The sequence below is a fragment of the Ceraceosorus guamensis genome (assembly GCF_003144195.1).
Source record: "Ceraceosorus guamensis strain MCA 4658 unplaced genomic scaffold IE81scaffold_62, whole genome shotgun sequence".
Classification (NCBI taxonomy): domain Eukaryota; kingdom Fungi; phylum Basidiomycota; class Exobasidiomycetes; order Ceraceosorales; family Ceraceosoraceae; genus Ceraceosorus; species Ceraceosorus guamensis.
The window spans coordinates 87,385-103,058 of NW_020290057.1; the positions used below are offsets into that span (position 1 = coordinate 87,385).

The 15,674-nt window shown below is 55.6% G+C and overlaps 5 protein-coding genes across 5 annotated transcripts; 3 read left to right on the forward strand and 2 right to left on the reverse strand.

Moving 5' to 3' along the window:
• The first annotated feature begins 1,141 nt into the window (after positions 1-1,141).
• On the forward strand, positions 1,142-4,858 carry IE81DRAFT_216008 (PMT-domain-containing protein). Its single transcript, XM_025511003.1, has 4 exons — positions 1,142-1,599; positions 1,729-3,497; positions 3,564-3,888; positions 3,957-4,858. The coding sequence occupies exons 1-4, from the start codon at positions 1,283-1,285 to the stop codon at positions 4,489-4,491; spliced, it is 2,946 nt and encodes a 981-aa protein (XP_025367779.1). The 5' UTR covers positions 1,142-1,282; the 3' UTR covers positions 4,492-4,858.
• Positions 4,477-6,265, reverse strand: IE81DRAFT_325411 (S-adenosyl-L-methionine-dependent methyltransferase). Its single transcript, XM_025514500.1, has 4 exons — positions 5,674-6,265; positions 5,469-5,598; positions 4,892-5,393; positions 4,477-4,792 (listed from the first exon to the last, which is right to left on the reverse strand). Exons 1-4 carry the CDS (start codon positions 6,109-6,111, stop codon positions 4,660-4,662), a joined length of 1,203 nt encoding a protein of 400 aa, XP_025367780.1. The 5' UTR covers positions 6,112-6,265; the 3' UTR covers positions 4,477-4,659.
• Positions 6,266-6,677: 412 nt separating this feature from the next.
• IE81DRAFT_338061 (hypothetical protein) lies at positions 6,678-9,526 on the forward strand (the record flags this gene model as incomplete). The annotated part of the gene is made up of 4 exons (XM_025515528.1): positions 6,678-7,113; positions 7,227-8,933; positions 9,022-9,192; positions 9,245-9,526. The coding sequence occupies exons 1-4, from the start codon at positions 6,901-6,903 to the stop codon at positions 9,524-9,526; spliced, it is 2,373 nt and encodes a 790-aa protein (XP_025367781.1). The 5' UTR covers positions 6,678-6,900.
• A 73-nt stretch (positions 9,527-9,599) lies between these two features.
• IE81DRAFT_325412 (hypothetical protein) lies at positions 9,600-11,121 on the reverse strand. The gene is made up of 2 exons (XM_025514501.1): positions 10,348-11,121; positions 9,600-10,270 (listed from the first exon to the last, which is right to left on the reverse strand). The coding sequence occupies exons 1-2, from the start codon at positions 11,064-11,066 to the stop codon at positions 10,015-10,017; spliced, it is 975 nt and encodes a 324-aa protein (XP_025367782.1). The 5' UTR covers positions 11,067-11,121; the 3' UTR covers positions 9,600-10,014.
• Positions 11,122-13,319: 2,198 nt separating this feature from the next.
• IE81DRAFT_216203 (Actin/actin-like protein) lies at positions 13,320-15,105 on the forward strand. The gene is made up of 3 exons (XM_025511004.1): positions 13,320-13,350; positions 13,438-13,853; positions 13,996-15,105. The coding sequence occupies exons 2-3, from the start codon at positions 13,656-13,658 to the stop codon at positions 14,971-14,973; spliced, it is 1,176 nt and encodes a 391-aa protein (XP_025367783.1). The 5' UTR covers positions 13,320-13,350; positions 13,438-13,655; the 3' UTR covers positions 14,974-15,105.
• Positions 15,106-15,674: the final 569 nt, after the last annotated feature.

Sequence of the window (15,674 nt, forward strand, 5' to 3'; positions counted from 1 at the left end):
GATGAATGGTGATGCTGGGTCTGACAGACCACTGTGGCGTGCTTGGTGGTGGTGATGATGATGATCGTGGGAGCGTGCGATGCTGAGGCGGCCTTTTGCTGCGAGAAGCTGTATATGATTGGTGGATGAGGATGTGTTGGGAAGATGATGTGATGATGAACCTGCATACATGTACTCGTGACTGTGTGTGACTTGTGGTGAAGGCGTGATCATCCTGGCAGCTTACGGTAAAGTCCGAGCATTCACCAAACGCCGAAACAAAATCGACGAGGGCATACACATACTTTTGAAATCTGAATCGTGAATTGAAGCCACAAGAGAAAGGGAGTCAATAGTGGGACGCTATAGGATCTTGTCACGTGGCGATAGCAATTTTGGAAGGTTCAGACCGTGCGCCGACTCTTGACTCTGGACGGTGCCGCATGATCATGGATGCGGGCAACATGCCGAAAGTTTGTACGCATGGCAGGCGTACTGCCCGACGTGACGAGGATGCAATGCGGTCCGGGCATGCGTGCCTGGAAAGGCTGATTTGCGCGCGCACATTCCATTGACCAGACTCACAATTGACGGAGAGCGCGGAGTTCATGTATGGATTGACGATTGGATGGATGGCTTTGCGCGATCAGCGGCGCTCGCTCGCTGCAGCTGGGCTTGCTGGACTGGCAAGGCTGGCTGGCTGGCTGGCTGGATGCAATGCAATGCCTGTCAAAGCTTCGTTCGCACACCAGGCGGGCACATCGATAAAGCGACCAAGGCCGCCATGCAGCAGGGGCACTCACCACATCGGTCGGCTACACGGTCAAGTCGAACAGGTGAGTTCAAAGTCGAAAGTGTAAGTCACCCAGGAGTCACAAGTCACCTATCAGAGTCTCTCCTCGACGACCATTGTGTCTCCGACAACTCTTCACCGCGACAGTCACCAGCTCGAACACCGGAACACCGACTCTGCACCTCTAGACCCTGGCACTGGCTGCGCGCGCTATCATTCCTCTCCTGACCCGCACCGGCCTTGCCGTTCGTGTTCGCAACAACATAGATCCAGTCAGGCAGAGGCAGGACCCCCCGCGCTCTCTCTCTCACCTTTTGCATCTGCCTACTTCGTCCATCCTTTCCTCGCTTCCTTCCTTTCTTTCTTTCCCTCTCTCTCCCACCTCACATCGCCTCGACGCGTCGAGGGCAGCGCAATCACGCGCCATTCGTCTGCCCTTGCCAGCGACACGCTCTCCTCCACAAACATCGATCGTGAATATCACCTTGGCCCAAATTTGGCGCACACGCCATGGCTTCCCTCGGACCGACGGCGCTGTCCATGCGCTCCAGAGGCGTGGCCAATGCCAATGGCAACCTCGTCGCATCCAACGACGGCTCTTACGCCTCCAGCTACGACTCGGTGCACGACAAAGCAGCGTCAAGACCGCCGCAACGAGCAGCTTCGTTGGCAGACAAGCGTCTAGGAGGCGCATCATCCCATGCAGATGCTCATGCTCTCGATGCTTCCCTCGCCCTGCCCAGCACCGAGGTGCTGCTGGTAGCTGGCGTCACCTTCATCGCTTTGGTGGTCCGCACATGGCACCTGAGCGCACCCAGCAGTGTTGTGTGAGTGCTGCTCTAGCGAGGTCGCACCGTCGCATACACTCGTGTGCACACCTCTTCTTCCTCCGCATCGCCTAGTGCTCTGTCGCTGATGTCTGATTCTCGTCCTTGTTCACTGCTTCGTCTGTTCAGATTCGATGAAGTGCACTTTGGAGGATTCGCGACGAAGTACATCAATCAGAGATTTTTCATGGACGTGCACCCGCCCTTGGGCAAGCTCCTTTTCGCGTTTGTTGCCTGGCTAGCTGGCTTCCGCGGCGATTTCGACTTTAAAGAGATCGGCAAGGAGTACCTCATAGGCGAAGATCACAGACCAGTGCCTTACGTGGCCATGCGCCTGCTTCCAGCCCTCATGGGCGTCGCTCTCGCTCCCTTGAGCTACTTGACGCTCCGTGCATTGTCCTTGAGAGGCACCTCCGCCTTGGTGGGGGCGATGCTCGTCACCTTCGACAATGCGCTGACCACTCAGTCGCGCCTCATCCTCCTCGATTCGCCTTTGCTCTTCTTCACTGCCATCACGACGTTCTGCTGGGTGTCTTTCTGCATCGAGGACAAGCGTCGCACGTTTGGTCGAGAGTGGTGGGTCTGGCTCACTTTCACCGGCGCAGGTCTCGGTGCTGTTGCCAGCGTGAAGTGGGTCGGCCTCTTCACGATTGCGACCATCGGGCTCAATACCATTTTCCAGCTTTGGGCGCACTTAGGCGACGTCCGGCAGCCCATGTCGCGAGTCGGGCAGCACTTTGCTGCGCGTGCAGCGTTGCTCATCTTCTTGCCTTTCCTGTTCTATCTCTTTACCTTTTCAATCCACCTTGCCGTTCTTAATCGTAGCGGGGAAGGCGATGCATTTATGTCGTCTGGATTTCAGCACACCCTCCGAGGCCATTCGATGCCCGACACGTACGCAGATGTCGCCCTCGGATCGACCGTCAGCATCCGGCACAAGAACACGCAAGGGGGCTACCTCCATTCTCATCTGCACAACTACCCAGGCGGCAGCGGGCAACAGCAGATCACTCTGTACCCGCACCGAGACGAGAACAACGAATGGTACATTGTCGGTGCGCCAGGCCCAGACGATCCCCCACCACCTGTGGATGCCGACGGAGTTCCCCTCAGCGTCGACGGACCACACGACATTGAGAGGTACAAGACTGGACAGATCGAATTTCTCAAACACGGCATGGAAGTCCGTTTGATTCACCGCAAGTCAGACAAGCGCCTTCACTCTCACGACTCGAACCGTCCTCCCATCACTGAAAGCGACTACCAGAACGAAGTCACTGGCTATGGTTTCCCAGGTTTCCTCGGTGATGCCAACGACAATTGGCACGTCGAAATTGAAAGCCATGAACCTAGTGACCCTCGGTCTCGTCGCCGCGTCCGCGCTTTGCGCTCCACCATCCGCTTCCGCCACACTTTGACCGGCTGCTATCTTTTCAGTCACAAAATTCCGCTTCCTGACTGGGGTTTCGGCCAGCAGGAGGTCACGTGCAACAAGAACCCTCAGATGAGCAACAGCTTGTGGTTCATAGAAACGAACACGCATCCTCGCATCGAAGACGGGGGCCTTTCTCCGGAGACAGCGCAAGAGCGCAGACGGCTAGGGATTGACTTGGTAAACTATCTAGCCCCGTCTTTCTGGGCTCGTTTCAAGGAGCTGCAGCGTGTCATGTGGGAGACGAACGCTGGATTGACTGAGCGTCACGCCTACGATTCTCGTCCTTCGACCTGGCCCACGCTGCGGAGAGGAATCAACTTCTGGGCGAAGGACCACAGGCAGATTTACTTGATCGGGAATCCGCTAGTTTGGTACGGAGCGCTGGTTGCCATCCTGGTATACCTGGGCGCTCGAGCTGTCTTGATGCTCAGGGCAAAGCGAGGAAAGCGGGACTTCAATGATTGTGAGATCAATAGCCTCATTGCTTTGTCAAAACAAGAAGCTGACATCTAGCCCATGTGCCTTGCAGCCGCCATCGTCTACTATGATCAAGTTTGTGGCTTTCTCTTCACTGGCTGGGCGATGCACTACCTTCCCTTCTGGTTGATGTCTCGCCAGCTCTTCATCCACCACTACCTGCCCGCTCTCTACTTCAGCATTCTACTCGTCGCAGCTGTCTTTGACGTCCTCACCTCGTCTCTGCGCCCCCGCTTCCGCTTGCAAGTGGCCGCAGTCTTCATTGCGCTCACGATATTTGTCTTTAGCGTCTATGCGCCAATCACCTACGCTGGAGAATGGACGGGCCGAGCTTGCGAGCGAAGTCGCCTCCAGAAGACGTGGGACTTCAATTGCAGGTGAGTCATCCTTCCGCACTGCCGCATGTACAAGCAATCTCAACGGCTGACCTCTCGGTGGCTTTCAGAGAGTTCCCCGACTCTGTCTCCAAGTATGCAGACTTTGGACCTGCAGTACACACGGTCCCTCCCACACATGCCGAGGCGATCAACATTACAGGCACCCAGAGCCTCATCGACGCCGGACCTCAGGCAGGTTACCATGCATTTGAGCAGGCGCCACCAAAAGCATTGTCCAGTGGTTCGGGCTTGAGCGGCAGTCTTGCGCCGTCAGTCGGAGAGCCTATCGAAGCGGCCAAGGTTGTCGATGCAGTTCCTCCTGAGCCTGCTGCAGCGGTGCCTCAAGGCACCGAAAGCGCCGTCGCGGACGATAGCAAGGCAGCTCTCGAGGCTTCGATCAAGGCGGCGGATGCTGCACTCAAGGTGGAGGGACTCGATCAGGAGGGTGTGGAGGCTATCGTTCTCGAAGGCACCGCCGCTGTCAAGGCAAATGCCCCGGTCGAGGCTGCTCCGGCCAGCGTCTCGGAAGCTGCAAAGCCAGATGTCAACGCACCTGGAGAGATGGGGGATCCGGTCGACATTGCGAAAGAAGAAGGCGTGTAAAAGAGCTTCCATTTGGAATGCCGCTGCGTTCGACATCCTCAAGCGAACCCAGTCGCTCGAGTGACATGCTTGAGGGCGAGAGGCCGCAAAGGACCTGCACACATACAAATACAATTTGACGAGATTCAAAGCGCTCTGTCTCAATGTTCGATACACATGATGCTTGATTCAGCTTTCTGGCTGCCCTCCGTCGGTCTCCAATAGGTTTGTCCCCCTCTCTCGAGTTGCCCAGCTGACGCCATAGTGCTCGAGCAGGATCTCCAGCTCTTCCACCTCATCCAGGCCTTCGAGTCGGGACCATCTGTGGGGCGAGCACTTGCCTGCGTCAGCCTCGCCAAGACTCGCGAGCGAGCTTCTATCGAGGTTGCGACGCCGCAGACCAAGTGAGTGGTCGACTCACCTCGACCTTTCTTCGGCATTCATTTGTGCCCAAACCTGCCTGAGATTCGTGCAACCCGAGTCTACGACTTTGCTATCCCCCAACGTGGCTGCGCCTGCTTCGAAAGCTGACAAGAATTTCTCTGCATAAGCTGTAGGCGTGGTGCATTCCTTGGCACCCTCGAGAGTCAGGCCCCTTGCTGCTAGATTGGAAAGCATGACGGAGCCAAACTTGCTGGGTTTCGGTGCTTCCCCAAGCCGATCCGAGCCGGATATGCACATGTCGTAAGACAGTGCTGAGATGTTGTTGAAGCGACGGGAGAGGAAGCTCAAGAGCGACGTGCTGTCTTGCGCTGGCAGATAGCTGAGAACGCATTCCGCCAAGATGAGAGTGGGAAGAGAGGGATGGAGGATGGACCAGAGGGTGTGTTGAAGTGCTGCCGACTTGCTAGGATCAGCCAGCTCTCTCAGGTCGCCGGGCAGGATGGTATACGAAGCACTCCGGAGCGCTGTTCCATTGGCCTCTGCTTGGCGATGACAAGGCCGATCTTAGCTTGGACGTATCGACATGAAGTGGCACTGCTGCTCGCTGCACTCACCCACTCGCATACCTTGCAGGCTTTTGCGCAGGGGATCCGCCCTTGCGATTCGCTCCACCTTTGCGCGTGTCAATTGTGAAAAGTCTAGCTCGACGTAGTGCGCCAGGCGTGCTGAAAGAGCTTCGTCGGCCTGAAAGAGCATGGAGCATGAGACATGCAACGCGTCTTGCTACGACGTGATGGTGTACAGGGCTTTTGGACTCACAAGTATGCGGAAATAACGAGCATCGCTGCCTGCACCCAGACTGATGATCTGCTTCTTTTGATCGCCCTTCCGCAAGAAGCGTTCCACATGCTGATCGATGGTGAGGCATCTGAGCGCGGTGCCGATATTGATGATGGGAGGTCTCTTGGGAAGAGGCAGAGGTGTGCCCATGGGCAATAGGTAGTGCGAAAAGGAGCTCCTTTCCGATGAGCCCTTCCTCTCAGCAGGAAGGTAACCTGCCTGCAAAGCTGAAAGGCGCGAGATCAAAGCGTCCGAATCGGTGGAGCGAATAGACTCATCTGCTAACAAGCTGGATCGAGTGCCGGGCTGCGTTGAGCTGGAAGTGGAAGCTGAAGCTGCACTGCTGCTGTTGCTGTTGCTGTTGCTGTTGTTTGCCCCGCCCCGACGGCGAGGTGCGCCTAAGGAAAGAGAAGCCATGTTGAAGCGATGGTAATCAAGGTCTTTCAGTGGTGCGGCGACGTGGAAGAGAGGCGGCGGGATGAGCTTGGATGTGGAGTTGCGGCTGAGGTGCAGATAGCAAAGTTACAAAATGACCAGAGCGCATCACAAATTTACGCAACAAGCACAATCAAGAATCAACGCACGAACAATATGACTAAATCATACCAAAGCCAGGGATTATAAGGATATATACCTCAGAGTGTCCAGAGTTGAATCATCAATCTTGAAGGGCACAATCTTCAATCTTGATTACCGTGGTCGTGAGTGCATGGATTTCATCAACATTCGATTTGATTGTGATGAAGATGTGCATTTGTGATGTGATTCATGATTAGTTACATTGGTGATTCAACATTTGATTTGTGATTTGTGATTCACAGAGCGGGCCGCGTTAACAAAACACGTGAGGCACGCTCGAGGACTTTGGGCGCAAAGGGTGTGGGTGTAACCTGCATGGCGAAACATGCGAACAATCTGAATCAAGAATCGTGAATGTGCATGGCAAGGCTATGGGCAAGGGTACAAGCAGAAGCACAAATCCACCCTCATCCACCATCTCTTTCTTCAAGTCGTGGCAGCAAGCGCGCCTCTACTCGTTCACCAGTGGAGTTGAGTGCCCCTCATTGCGCTGTCCAAGCGCAGCTCGATTGCCCTTTGGCTTTGGTCCGCGCAACCCCCCCTCTCCCCACTTCACTCATCGACTCGCAAGAGCAGCATCATAGCCACGGCGGGACAAGCACGCAACGCAGCCCAACGCAGCGCAACATGTCACGCGATGAGAGAGCGCCTCGCATCAAGAACAGGGCACCAGCGCCTGTTCAGATCAGCGCTGAGCAGCTGCTTCGCGAAGCTCAAGAGAGGCAAGAAGCTCCGCTCAAACGCGCCACCCAGAGGGTAGAGGATTTGGAAGAGCTGGAAGAATATCGAGGAAGAAAGCGAGCGGGCTTTGAAGCTGATGTCAGAAAGGACAAGTCAAAGGTGAGGCGAGGGCGCGGAGGAGGAGGAGGAGGAGGAGGAGGAGTGATGACATGGTTGTGTCGCCAAGAGATCGAATGCTGAGCTGAATCACATCTCCCTCTGGCTCGCCTCAGTTCATCGCGTGGATTCGGTATGCGGAGTGGGAGGCATCCCAAGGAGAGCTGCCTCGCGCTCGTTCCGTCTTCGAGCGCGCACTGGATGTCGATCCGCGGCATCCTCAGCTTTGGTTGCGCTACGTCGATCTGGAACTCAAGTCGCGCAACATTCAGCACGCTCGCAATCTGCTGGACCGCGCGGTATCCATCTTGCCTCGCATAGATCAATTCTGGTACAAGTATGTTCATCTCGAGGAACTGCTGTCCAACGTCGTGGGAGCCAGGCAGGTGTTTGAGAGGTGGATGGCTTGGGAACCCGATGAGAGGGCTTGGGCCGCCTACGTCGGTATGGAGGTGCGCTACAACGAGCTGGAGAATGCTTCTGCGGTTTGGGAAAGGGCGGTGAGCGTGCACCCTGAGCCCAAGCTGTGGATCAGGTGGGCCAAATTCGAGGAAGATCGCGGGGCAATGGATCGAGCTAGGCGCGTCTTTACTATGGCTCTCGAATATTTTGGCGAGGATGAGGACAAGATGGAAAAGGCGCAGACCGTGTACACTGCATTTGCAAAGATGGAAACGAGAGCAAAGGAGATTGAGAGAGCGAGGGTCATCTACAGGTACGCACTCGAACGGCTGCCGAGAACAAAAAGCAGCGGCATCTACGCAAGCTACACGCGATTCGAGAAACAATTTGGCAATCGACAAGGCGTCGAGGATACCGTGCTCGGCAAGAGACGGATACAGTACGAGGAAGAAGTGACCAGCGGCCTGCCTGGAGCTGCTACCAACTACGACACGTGGTTCGACTACACCAGGCTAGAGGAAGATGCTTACAGGGCAATCCTCTCTGGTGGTGCAGCTCGCGACTCGCAAGAGGCAACAAAGGCTCAATCCAGGGTGAGGGACATCTACGAGCGAGCAGTGGCCAATATCCCGCCGTCCAAAGAAAAGCGGCATTGGAGGCGGTATATCTTCTTCTGGCTAGACTACGCGCTCTTTGAAGAGGTGGACGCTCAAGACGTTGAAAGGGCGCGCGAGGTCTACAAGGCTGCTGTTGCGCTTGTGCCGCACAAGGAATTCACCTTTGCGAAGCTCTGGCTCAACTACGCCGCTTTTGAGGTGCGAAGGTTAGACCTGACAGCTGCGCGCAAGATCCTCGGCACATCGATAGGTCTGTGCCCGAAAGAGAAGCTGTTCAAGGGTTACATCGATCTCGAGATCAGTCTCAAAGAATTTGATCGAGCCAGGAAAATCTACGAGAGGTGTCTGAGTTGGGACGCTAGCAATTCGAGGACCTGGATTCGCTTTGCAGAGCTGGAAAGAAACCTTTTCGACATGGATCGAGCTCGTGGCATCTTTGAGCTCGCCACGAAGCAGCCTGAGCTGGACATGCCCGAAGTTCTTTGGAAGGCTTACATCGACTTTGAATTCGATGAGAGGCAATGGAGCGCTGTGCAAGATCTATTCGAGAGGTTGCTGCGAAAGACGAAGCACGTCAAGGTGTGGATCTCGTATGCCAACAGTTCTATTGGAGCAGCCATCGCTGAAGAGGAAGATGAGGATCAAGGGGACGAGGACGAAGGAGAGGAGGAGGTTGCCCCCAAGCAGCTGACAGAAGAACAAATTGCCGAGAGGAGAGAAAAGAGAAGGGAAGCCGCAAAGAGGAGCAGGGACACCTTTGAGCGTGCATATGCTGATTTAAAACAAAGAGGACTCAAAGAAGAGGCGAGTTGGACTCGGGAGCGTTTTGCGGTAATCTGCGAAGGATCTTTTTGGACTGATACATGACGTCTGCCTTCGTTCAACCATCCAGAGAGTCCTGCTGTTGGAAGCCTGGAAATCTTTCGAGTCGCAGCACGGCGATTTGGACGAGGAGCTCGCGCAAGGCGCAGCAGAGAATGCAAACCTGAAAAGCGTGGAAGCGAAGATGCCTCGTGTCGTCAAGAAGAGAAGACAGACTTCGGACGGCGAAGGTCTGGAAGAAGTGAGTATTTGCACGGTGCTATGCCAGAACTTTGTCGTGCCCTTTGCTCAAGACCTTTTCTTCTCGCCCTGCAACTTCGCAGTACTACGACATGGTCTTTCCTGACGACGACGATGGCTCATCCAGCAGCTTCAAATTGTTGCAAATGGCGCATGCGTGGAGAGCCAAGCAGCAAGCGGCCGCGGCCTTTGCAGCCGCATCCAACGGTGCTGATGCTGAGCAGACCAGGGAGGCTACTGAGGCTGGTGGTGCTTCGGCGGTGACGGAAGAAGCGAGCGTCAAGCTAGACGGCGCTCGGCAGGTGGATGCGGAGGCAGGATCGGAAGACAGCTGAGGCCGGTCACGCGTTGATGCATTGCGAGACGATTCAGACAATTCCACTACTGTCAATCAGATGCTCGTCTCGCGAGGCCCGCGAGTCTGTTTGATCTTGTTTGCTGTGTCTTGACAAATCGCTACAGCGCTTCCCACGGTGCTGTTCGAGCGTGTAAACGCGAAAGGCAGGGCAGCGTCCAAGCGAGACCTGCAGTGGACCAGAAAAGAAAGTTCTGCGCAGCTTCTCTTTACATGTCTGATGGCGCTTTCGAAAGGCGGGGGAAAGAAGAAGTCATGAATCTCGCATTCGATAGGCAGTCAGATCCGAGGGTAGTCTTGTGCGCTTTGGTACATGAAATATTGTGCCCTTAAGTACGAGTATTCATGGTGTCTGATCGGTCTCGAGACGAGCAGCCGGTCCTATTGTATCCGTCGTGCAGCAGCTGAGCCGGCGTCTTTGACAACGAGGATAGCAACGTTTGGAAGAGCGTTACAAAACAACAGCTCTCAGTAATCTCTTCTCTTCCTGTCCTCTCTTTCATTTCGAGCTCTAAAGTACTTTGCCTCGAACCCGTTGCCTCTGTCAACCCCGTCCCAGCGGTAGCCCGGCAAAATGCCAAAGCGATTGGGTGGAGGTCGAGGTCCCTTGTACTTTGGTTTTTGAGGCCCTTCTTCTCTCTTCTTGGTCAGAAATCTCAGAGCTGGATCGTCTGCTCTCTCAACGGACTTGAGCTCAGCGTTGCGAGATAAGTCATCCGCTCCTCTGTAAAAGTGAAGCGTGAAATCGACCAGCATAAGCCTGGGCGCCGAGCTTGTTGCATGACAGGAAATTGCGCTCACCTAGCAAAGTTCTCCATGCCGACCAGTCGCTCCCTTTCCCTAGCTTCTTTTTGCATCTTCTTTTGAACCTCTCCCACATTCCACATGCCCTTCTCCCTTTCTTTCTTTTCGCTTTCGACCTCCTCCCTCTTCCTCTTCGCTTCTTCCTCTTTCAGATCCATTTTTCGGCCCGAAGAGTCACGGTAGACTGTCTCTTCCTGCTCGACATTGGGTCTTTTCCGAAAAGTGTCAGGTTCCGAGTTACCTGACTGGACCTCTCCTTGCAGAGCTTTAGCTCGCGCTTCTTCTTCTCGGGCCAGACGCTCTGCTTTCATCTCCTCGCGCGATTTGAGACCAGCTTTGAATTGAGGCTTGGAAGGACCCGCAGATGCAGGTGATCCTCGCGCATCGTTGGCATCTGCGGCGGAAGTTTCTGCATCCACCTCGCTCTGAGACGTCTCAGCTTTCGTTTGACCTAGCCTGGACCACTTTCTCCTCTGCGAAGCCGCATCATCCACCACGACGGCTTGCAAGTCATCCTCATCTCTGCTTCCCTTCCAGCTCTCGTCCTCTGCAGACGTGAACTTGAGACCTTCCTGATCCGCCGCGTCATTTGCACGCCGCTTTTTGCGCTTCCTTTTGGTCCCTTCGCCATCGACTGAACGAGCTAGGATGGCGTCCGCTTTGGGTCCGGAGAGATAGCGCGAAGCCAGGTATGCTTGTAAATTTGGATCGGGCATTTTGCAGCGTGAGCCTCAGAGGAAGGGATGTTTGAGGGAGTGTAGTGCAGAATCTACAAAGAGTTCGAGCGGGTCAGCGAGTGCGCAAGCCGCGCAAAGTGATGGTGGAGAGAAGAAGAGCTTCCCCTGTATGCGATCGCTGTTAACATGTAGCCTCGCCAAACGAACCCATGCAGCATGAATCGTAGACCGAAAGGGCAGATACGGAGGCGCTCAAAAGAGTGAACGATGTTGTTGGCCAAGCAGTGAAAAGGCTCAGTCGAGCCTTGCGACTCGAGAACCTCCCGTCGCACGTACAATCACGCAGAATAGACGGAGTGCGCGACGGACTTGGCCGAATTGTCTGGCGACAGCTGAGGGGTCCGGAGAGACTTGGGGGGACTGGGCCTGCTTGATGCCCATGCCCATTCCCTGCAGGACTCAGCAAGCGAGTGCCACTCACCTTCTCTGTGAGCCTCATCAGCGAGCTCTCCTTTGCTGTCGACTTCGAGGACGAGATGCCGGCTCGCAATGCTAATCCAGATCTGTAAAGACCCTTTGCGCAGCAATCTGAGCGAGTGGCTGCGCGCAGAGGAGCGGCTCGGCTCTGCGCAAGCTCAGCTGATCATGCCGTCTCGGACCTTGTTCAGGTCGTTCAGCACCTTTTGCTCCTCGCGCTGAGCATAGGAGTATGATACGTTTGCTGGTGACACAATACTCCCCACCGCCACCAGCACAGATGGGTTGAGTTGAAGGCTTGGACGACTTGACCAGCATGGATATTCATGCGACCTGCCGAGCCTGATGATCGAGAAGCTACTGCCTGCTTCGCACAGAGGCATGCATGGTTTGAAATCGAGGTGGAGAGACGCGCCAAAGGCCAGTGGGAAGCGGACGGTTGACTCGTGATTGCTTGAAGCCACGTGGCTCTATCTAAAAAGACCCGAGGGCGAGTGCGATGTGAGGCCACGCTCTAGCTCAATCAATCAAGAAGATGCTGCTGCTGCTGCTGCTGATGCTGCTGCACAAACAGCAGTTTGAGTCAGAGTCACCCTTTAGCGCGCAGCCAGCGTAATCTTGCGGGTCTCGAGAGTGGCGAGATGCCGACACTCTGCTGTTCGGGGCTGTGCGGCTGTAGCCACCAGCTATATAGGATGCTGCATGGGGATGTTGCCAGCGCGCGCTCACCGCCACGCGTACGCGTCCGCGTTTGCGCGCCCGCCGCGCGGTTGTCATTGCTGCATGCATGCATGCATGCTTGCTTGCTGGCCAGCACACGCGCGCGGCCGTGCGCTGGTGGGCTGGTGGGCTTTTGGGTGCAACCGCACAGCCGCGCTGACAGCACGGCTGGCGCTGTTTGGGATGCTGGATGACTTGACTGACCTTCTCGTTCGTGCGCGCCCTGTGCATGCATGCATGCATATCCATATATGATGCAGCAGCGCCAGCGTGCGAGAGCGCCACTCGCGACTGTGACTGTGACTGCTGTGCCGTGCCGCGCCGCGCCGCGCGTGCGCCCATGGTGCGTGCGCACATCAGCGAGATGCTCTCTCGCGCGCGCTCAAAGGGGCTGCTGGCCTGGCCTGGCCTGGCCGTCTGCGTCTGCTGCTGTCTTTGCGCTGAGCTTGGCTTGCCTTGCCTTGGCTTGCCTTGCCTTGCCTTGCCTTGCCTTGCCTTGCCTTGCCTTGCCTTGCCTTGCCTTGCGTGGATGGGATGGCATGGCCCATCCGCGCCGTTTGTTTAGTTTGATTGGGATCCTGACTGCTGCTAAGCACCGAGCTGAGGCGATTCTCTTCCCAACCACACCCCACTTGCGGACTCGTTGATCCTACCACCATCCTGACGTCTTGCCCTTGCGCATTTGAAGCTTTTGCGCTCGACCTCTACCACCTTCCACAAACGTCCTTCTTACTCTTCTCTCACACCCCAACCAAGTCACAGAAGTCAACATGGAGGGTGAGTGTCTCGACTGGGCGTTCAACATTGAACTCGGCAAACGTCGCAAGATTGATGGAAGGGAAGAAGCTGTGCTCGATGTGGATTGCTCCGATTGTGCTGTCTTGCTCTGGCTTCTAATGGCTCCTCTGACCGCTCTCTTGTTTCCCTCTCCTCTCTTGCCCTTCCTATTGACCCGCCTCTGCAGACGAGGTTGCCGCCGTAAGTGTCGATGAGGTGGTTTGCTCTCTGCATTGCAGCCGCTCGATACATGCTTGCTTATATGTGCGTGCAAATCTGACGTCTGCCTTGCTTGCTCTGCGCTTGGTCATTCAGCTGGTCATTGACAATGGCTCCGGAATGTGCAAGGGTGAGTCATTGCTGATCACGCTTTGGACAGCGATCGTTCGAGCACCATCTGACTGGCCTTGTCACCTTTGTGTCGCTCTATCTGTAGCTGGCTTCGCCGGCGATGACGCTCCTCGAGCCATCTTCCCGTGAGTAGCGATACGGGTCTCCAAAGCCGCTGCCGGGATCGTGAAGGAGGCACGGCTGCAGTGCGCGAGTGGTACCATGAGACCAGCAAGGGTGAATTGGAAAGTATGATGTCAAAGAGCAGAGGCCGCTGCTGGGTGCTCTCCGCAGAGCCACAGCTGCTCCGAGTGGCCTCAGAAAATGCTGGCAAATCCCTCGTTTCCTGGCGCACGTGGTTCGCTCTCTGAACGTGGCCACCTCAACGCGCGTGTGGAAAGCAGCGGGGAGGGGTCGCACAAATGCGCGAATCCTGGATGCTTATACGTCAAGACTCTTTTGCGCAGGTCCATCGTTGGACGCCCTCGCCACCAGGGTGTGATGGTCGGAATGGGCCAAAAGGTGAGTTCGCATGTCGATGAGGTCGATGAGCAGCGAGAAAGAGCGTCGTCGATGCCCAAGAACTCCGAGCGCTCTGGCATCAGCAGTTGGAAATGAATTAGAATGCTGACGCTTGGCTTGGTCGTTCGTTCGAACGATGCAGGACTCTTATGTCGGCGACGAGGCTCAATCCAAGCGTGGTATCTTGACTCTCAAGTACCCCATTGAGCACGGCATTGTCACCAACTGGGACGACATGGAGAAGATTTGGCACCACACCTTCTACAACGAGCTGCGTGTCGCTCCCGAGGAGCACCCCGTCCTTCTCACTGAGGCGCCTTTGAACCCCAAGGCGAACAGGGAGAAGATGACTCAAATCATGTTCGAGACCTTCAACGCCCCCGCCTTCTACGTTTCTATTCAGGCCGTCTTGTCTTTGTACGCGTCCGGTCGTACCACTGGTATCGTGCTCGACTCTGGTGATGGTGTTACCCACACTGTTCCCATCTACGAAGGTTACTCCTTGCCTCACGCTATTCTGCGTCTTGACCTTGCTGGTCGTGACCTCACGGAGCACTTGGTCAAGATCCTCATGGAGCGCGGCTACCCCTTCACCACTACTGCCGAGCGCGAAATCGTTCGAGACATCAAGGAGAAGCTTTGCTACGTCGCCTTGGACTTTGAGCAGGAGATGCAGACTGCTTCTCAATCCTCTGCATTGGAGAAGAGCTACGAGCTGCCAGATGGTCAGGTCATCACCATCGGAAACGAGCGTTTCCGCGCTCCCGAGGCCCTCTTCCAACCCAGCTTCCTGGGTCTTGAAGCCAGCGGTATCCACGAGACCACTTACAACTCCATCATGAAGTGCGATCTGGACATCAGAAAGGACCTGTACGGCAACATTGTCATGTCCGGAGGTACGACCATGTACGCGGGCATTTCGGACCGTATGCAAAAGGAGATCACGGCGCTTGCGCCGAGCAGCATGAAGGTCAAGATCGTCGCCCCTCCGGAGCGCAAGTACTCTGTGTGGATCGGCGGTTCAATCTTGGCTTCGCTTTCCACCTTCCAACAGATGTGGATTTCGAAGCAGGAGTACGACGAGGCTGGTCCCAGCATCGTGCACAGAAAGTGCTTCTAAGCGCCACATCGACTTTCACATTGGTCAATAGGCTGCTCTTGCTGCTGTTGCTCGACGTAGCTGGCGCGGAATGGTGGCGTTGCTGTCCTGTGCGTCCTCGACTGCATGGTGGTGTGACACACTCGAGTGCTCTCTGTCCTGCTCCCCTTCCCAAGCCACACCTTCGTCTTTTCCTCCCTGAAATCCACCTCACGAAATGGCAATGTCGATTGAATGAAGTACAAATGGCGGCCGTAGTGTGTCTTTTGGTGCACCACGCACGGTCACAGTAGTGAGAGGTAGCGTCGTGAAGCGGGAGCTTGGGACATGCTCGCTCTGCCCAGCCTCTCTGATCCACAAATAGATCTCCGCGTGTACTTCGACATCGTCGCGAGGGGCGGAACGTGCATTGGGCGAGATCCTAGGCCGAGCCTCGATTTGGGAGGGGGGACAAGGACGAGGAGCGCATCATGACGGATTGAAAAAGAAAGTGCTTGGGGGAGGGGGGGGAACTCCTGAAGTGTGGGAGAAGACTTTGTGGATAATGAACTGCAGAGAGCTTCTTTGATGATGATGGGGGATGAGAGATGAGAGGACAGAAGGCGGAGCCCCATTTGCGAAGGGGCTTCTCGACCCTCGAAAGGGGACAAAGCTGGAGATGTTTCGTTTTTCTTTTTCTTTCTCTCTTGAGGAAGGGAGAAAGGGGAGAGGGAAGTGAGGGG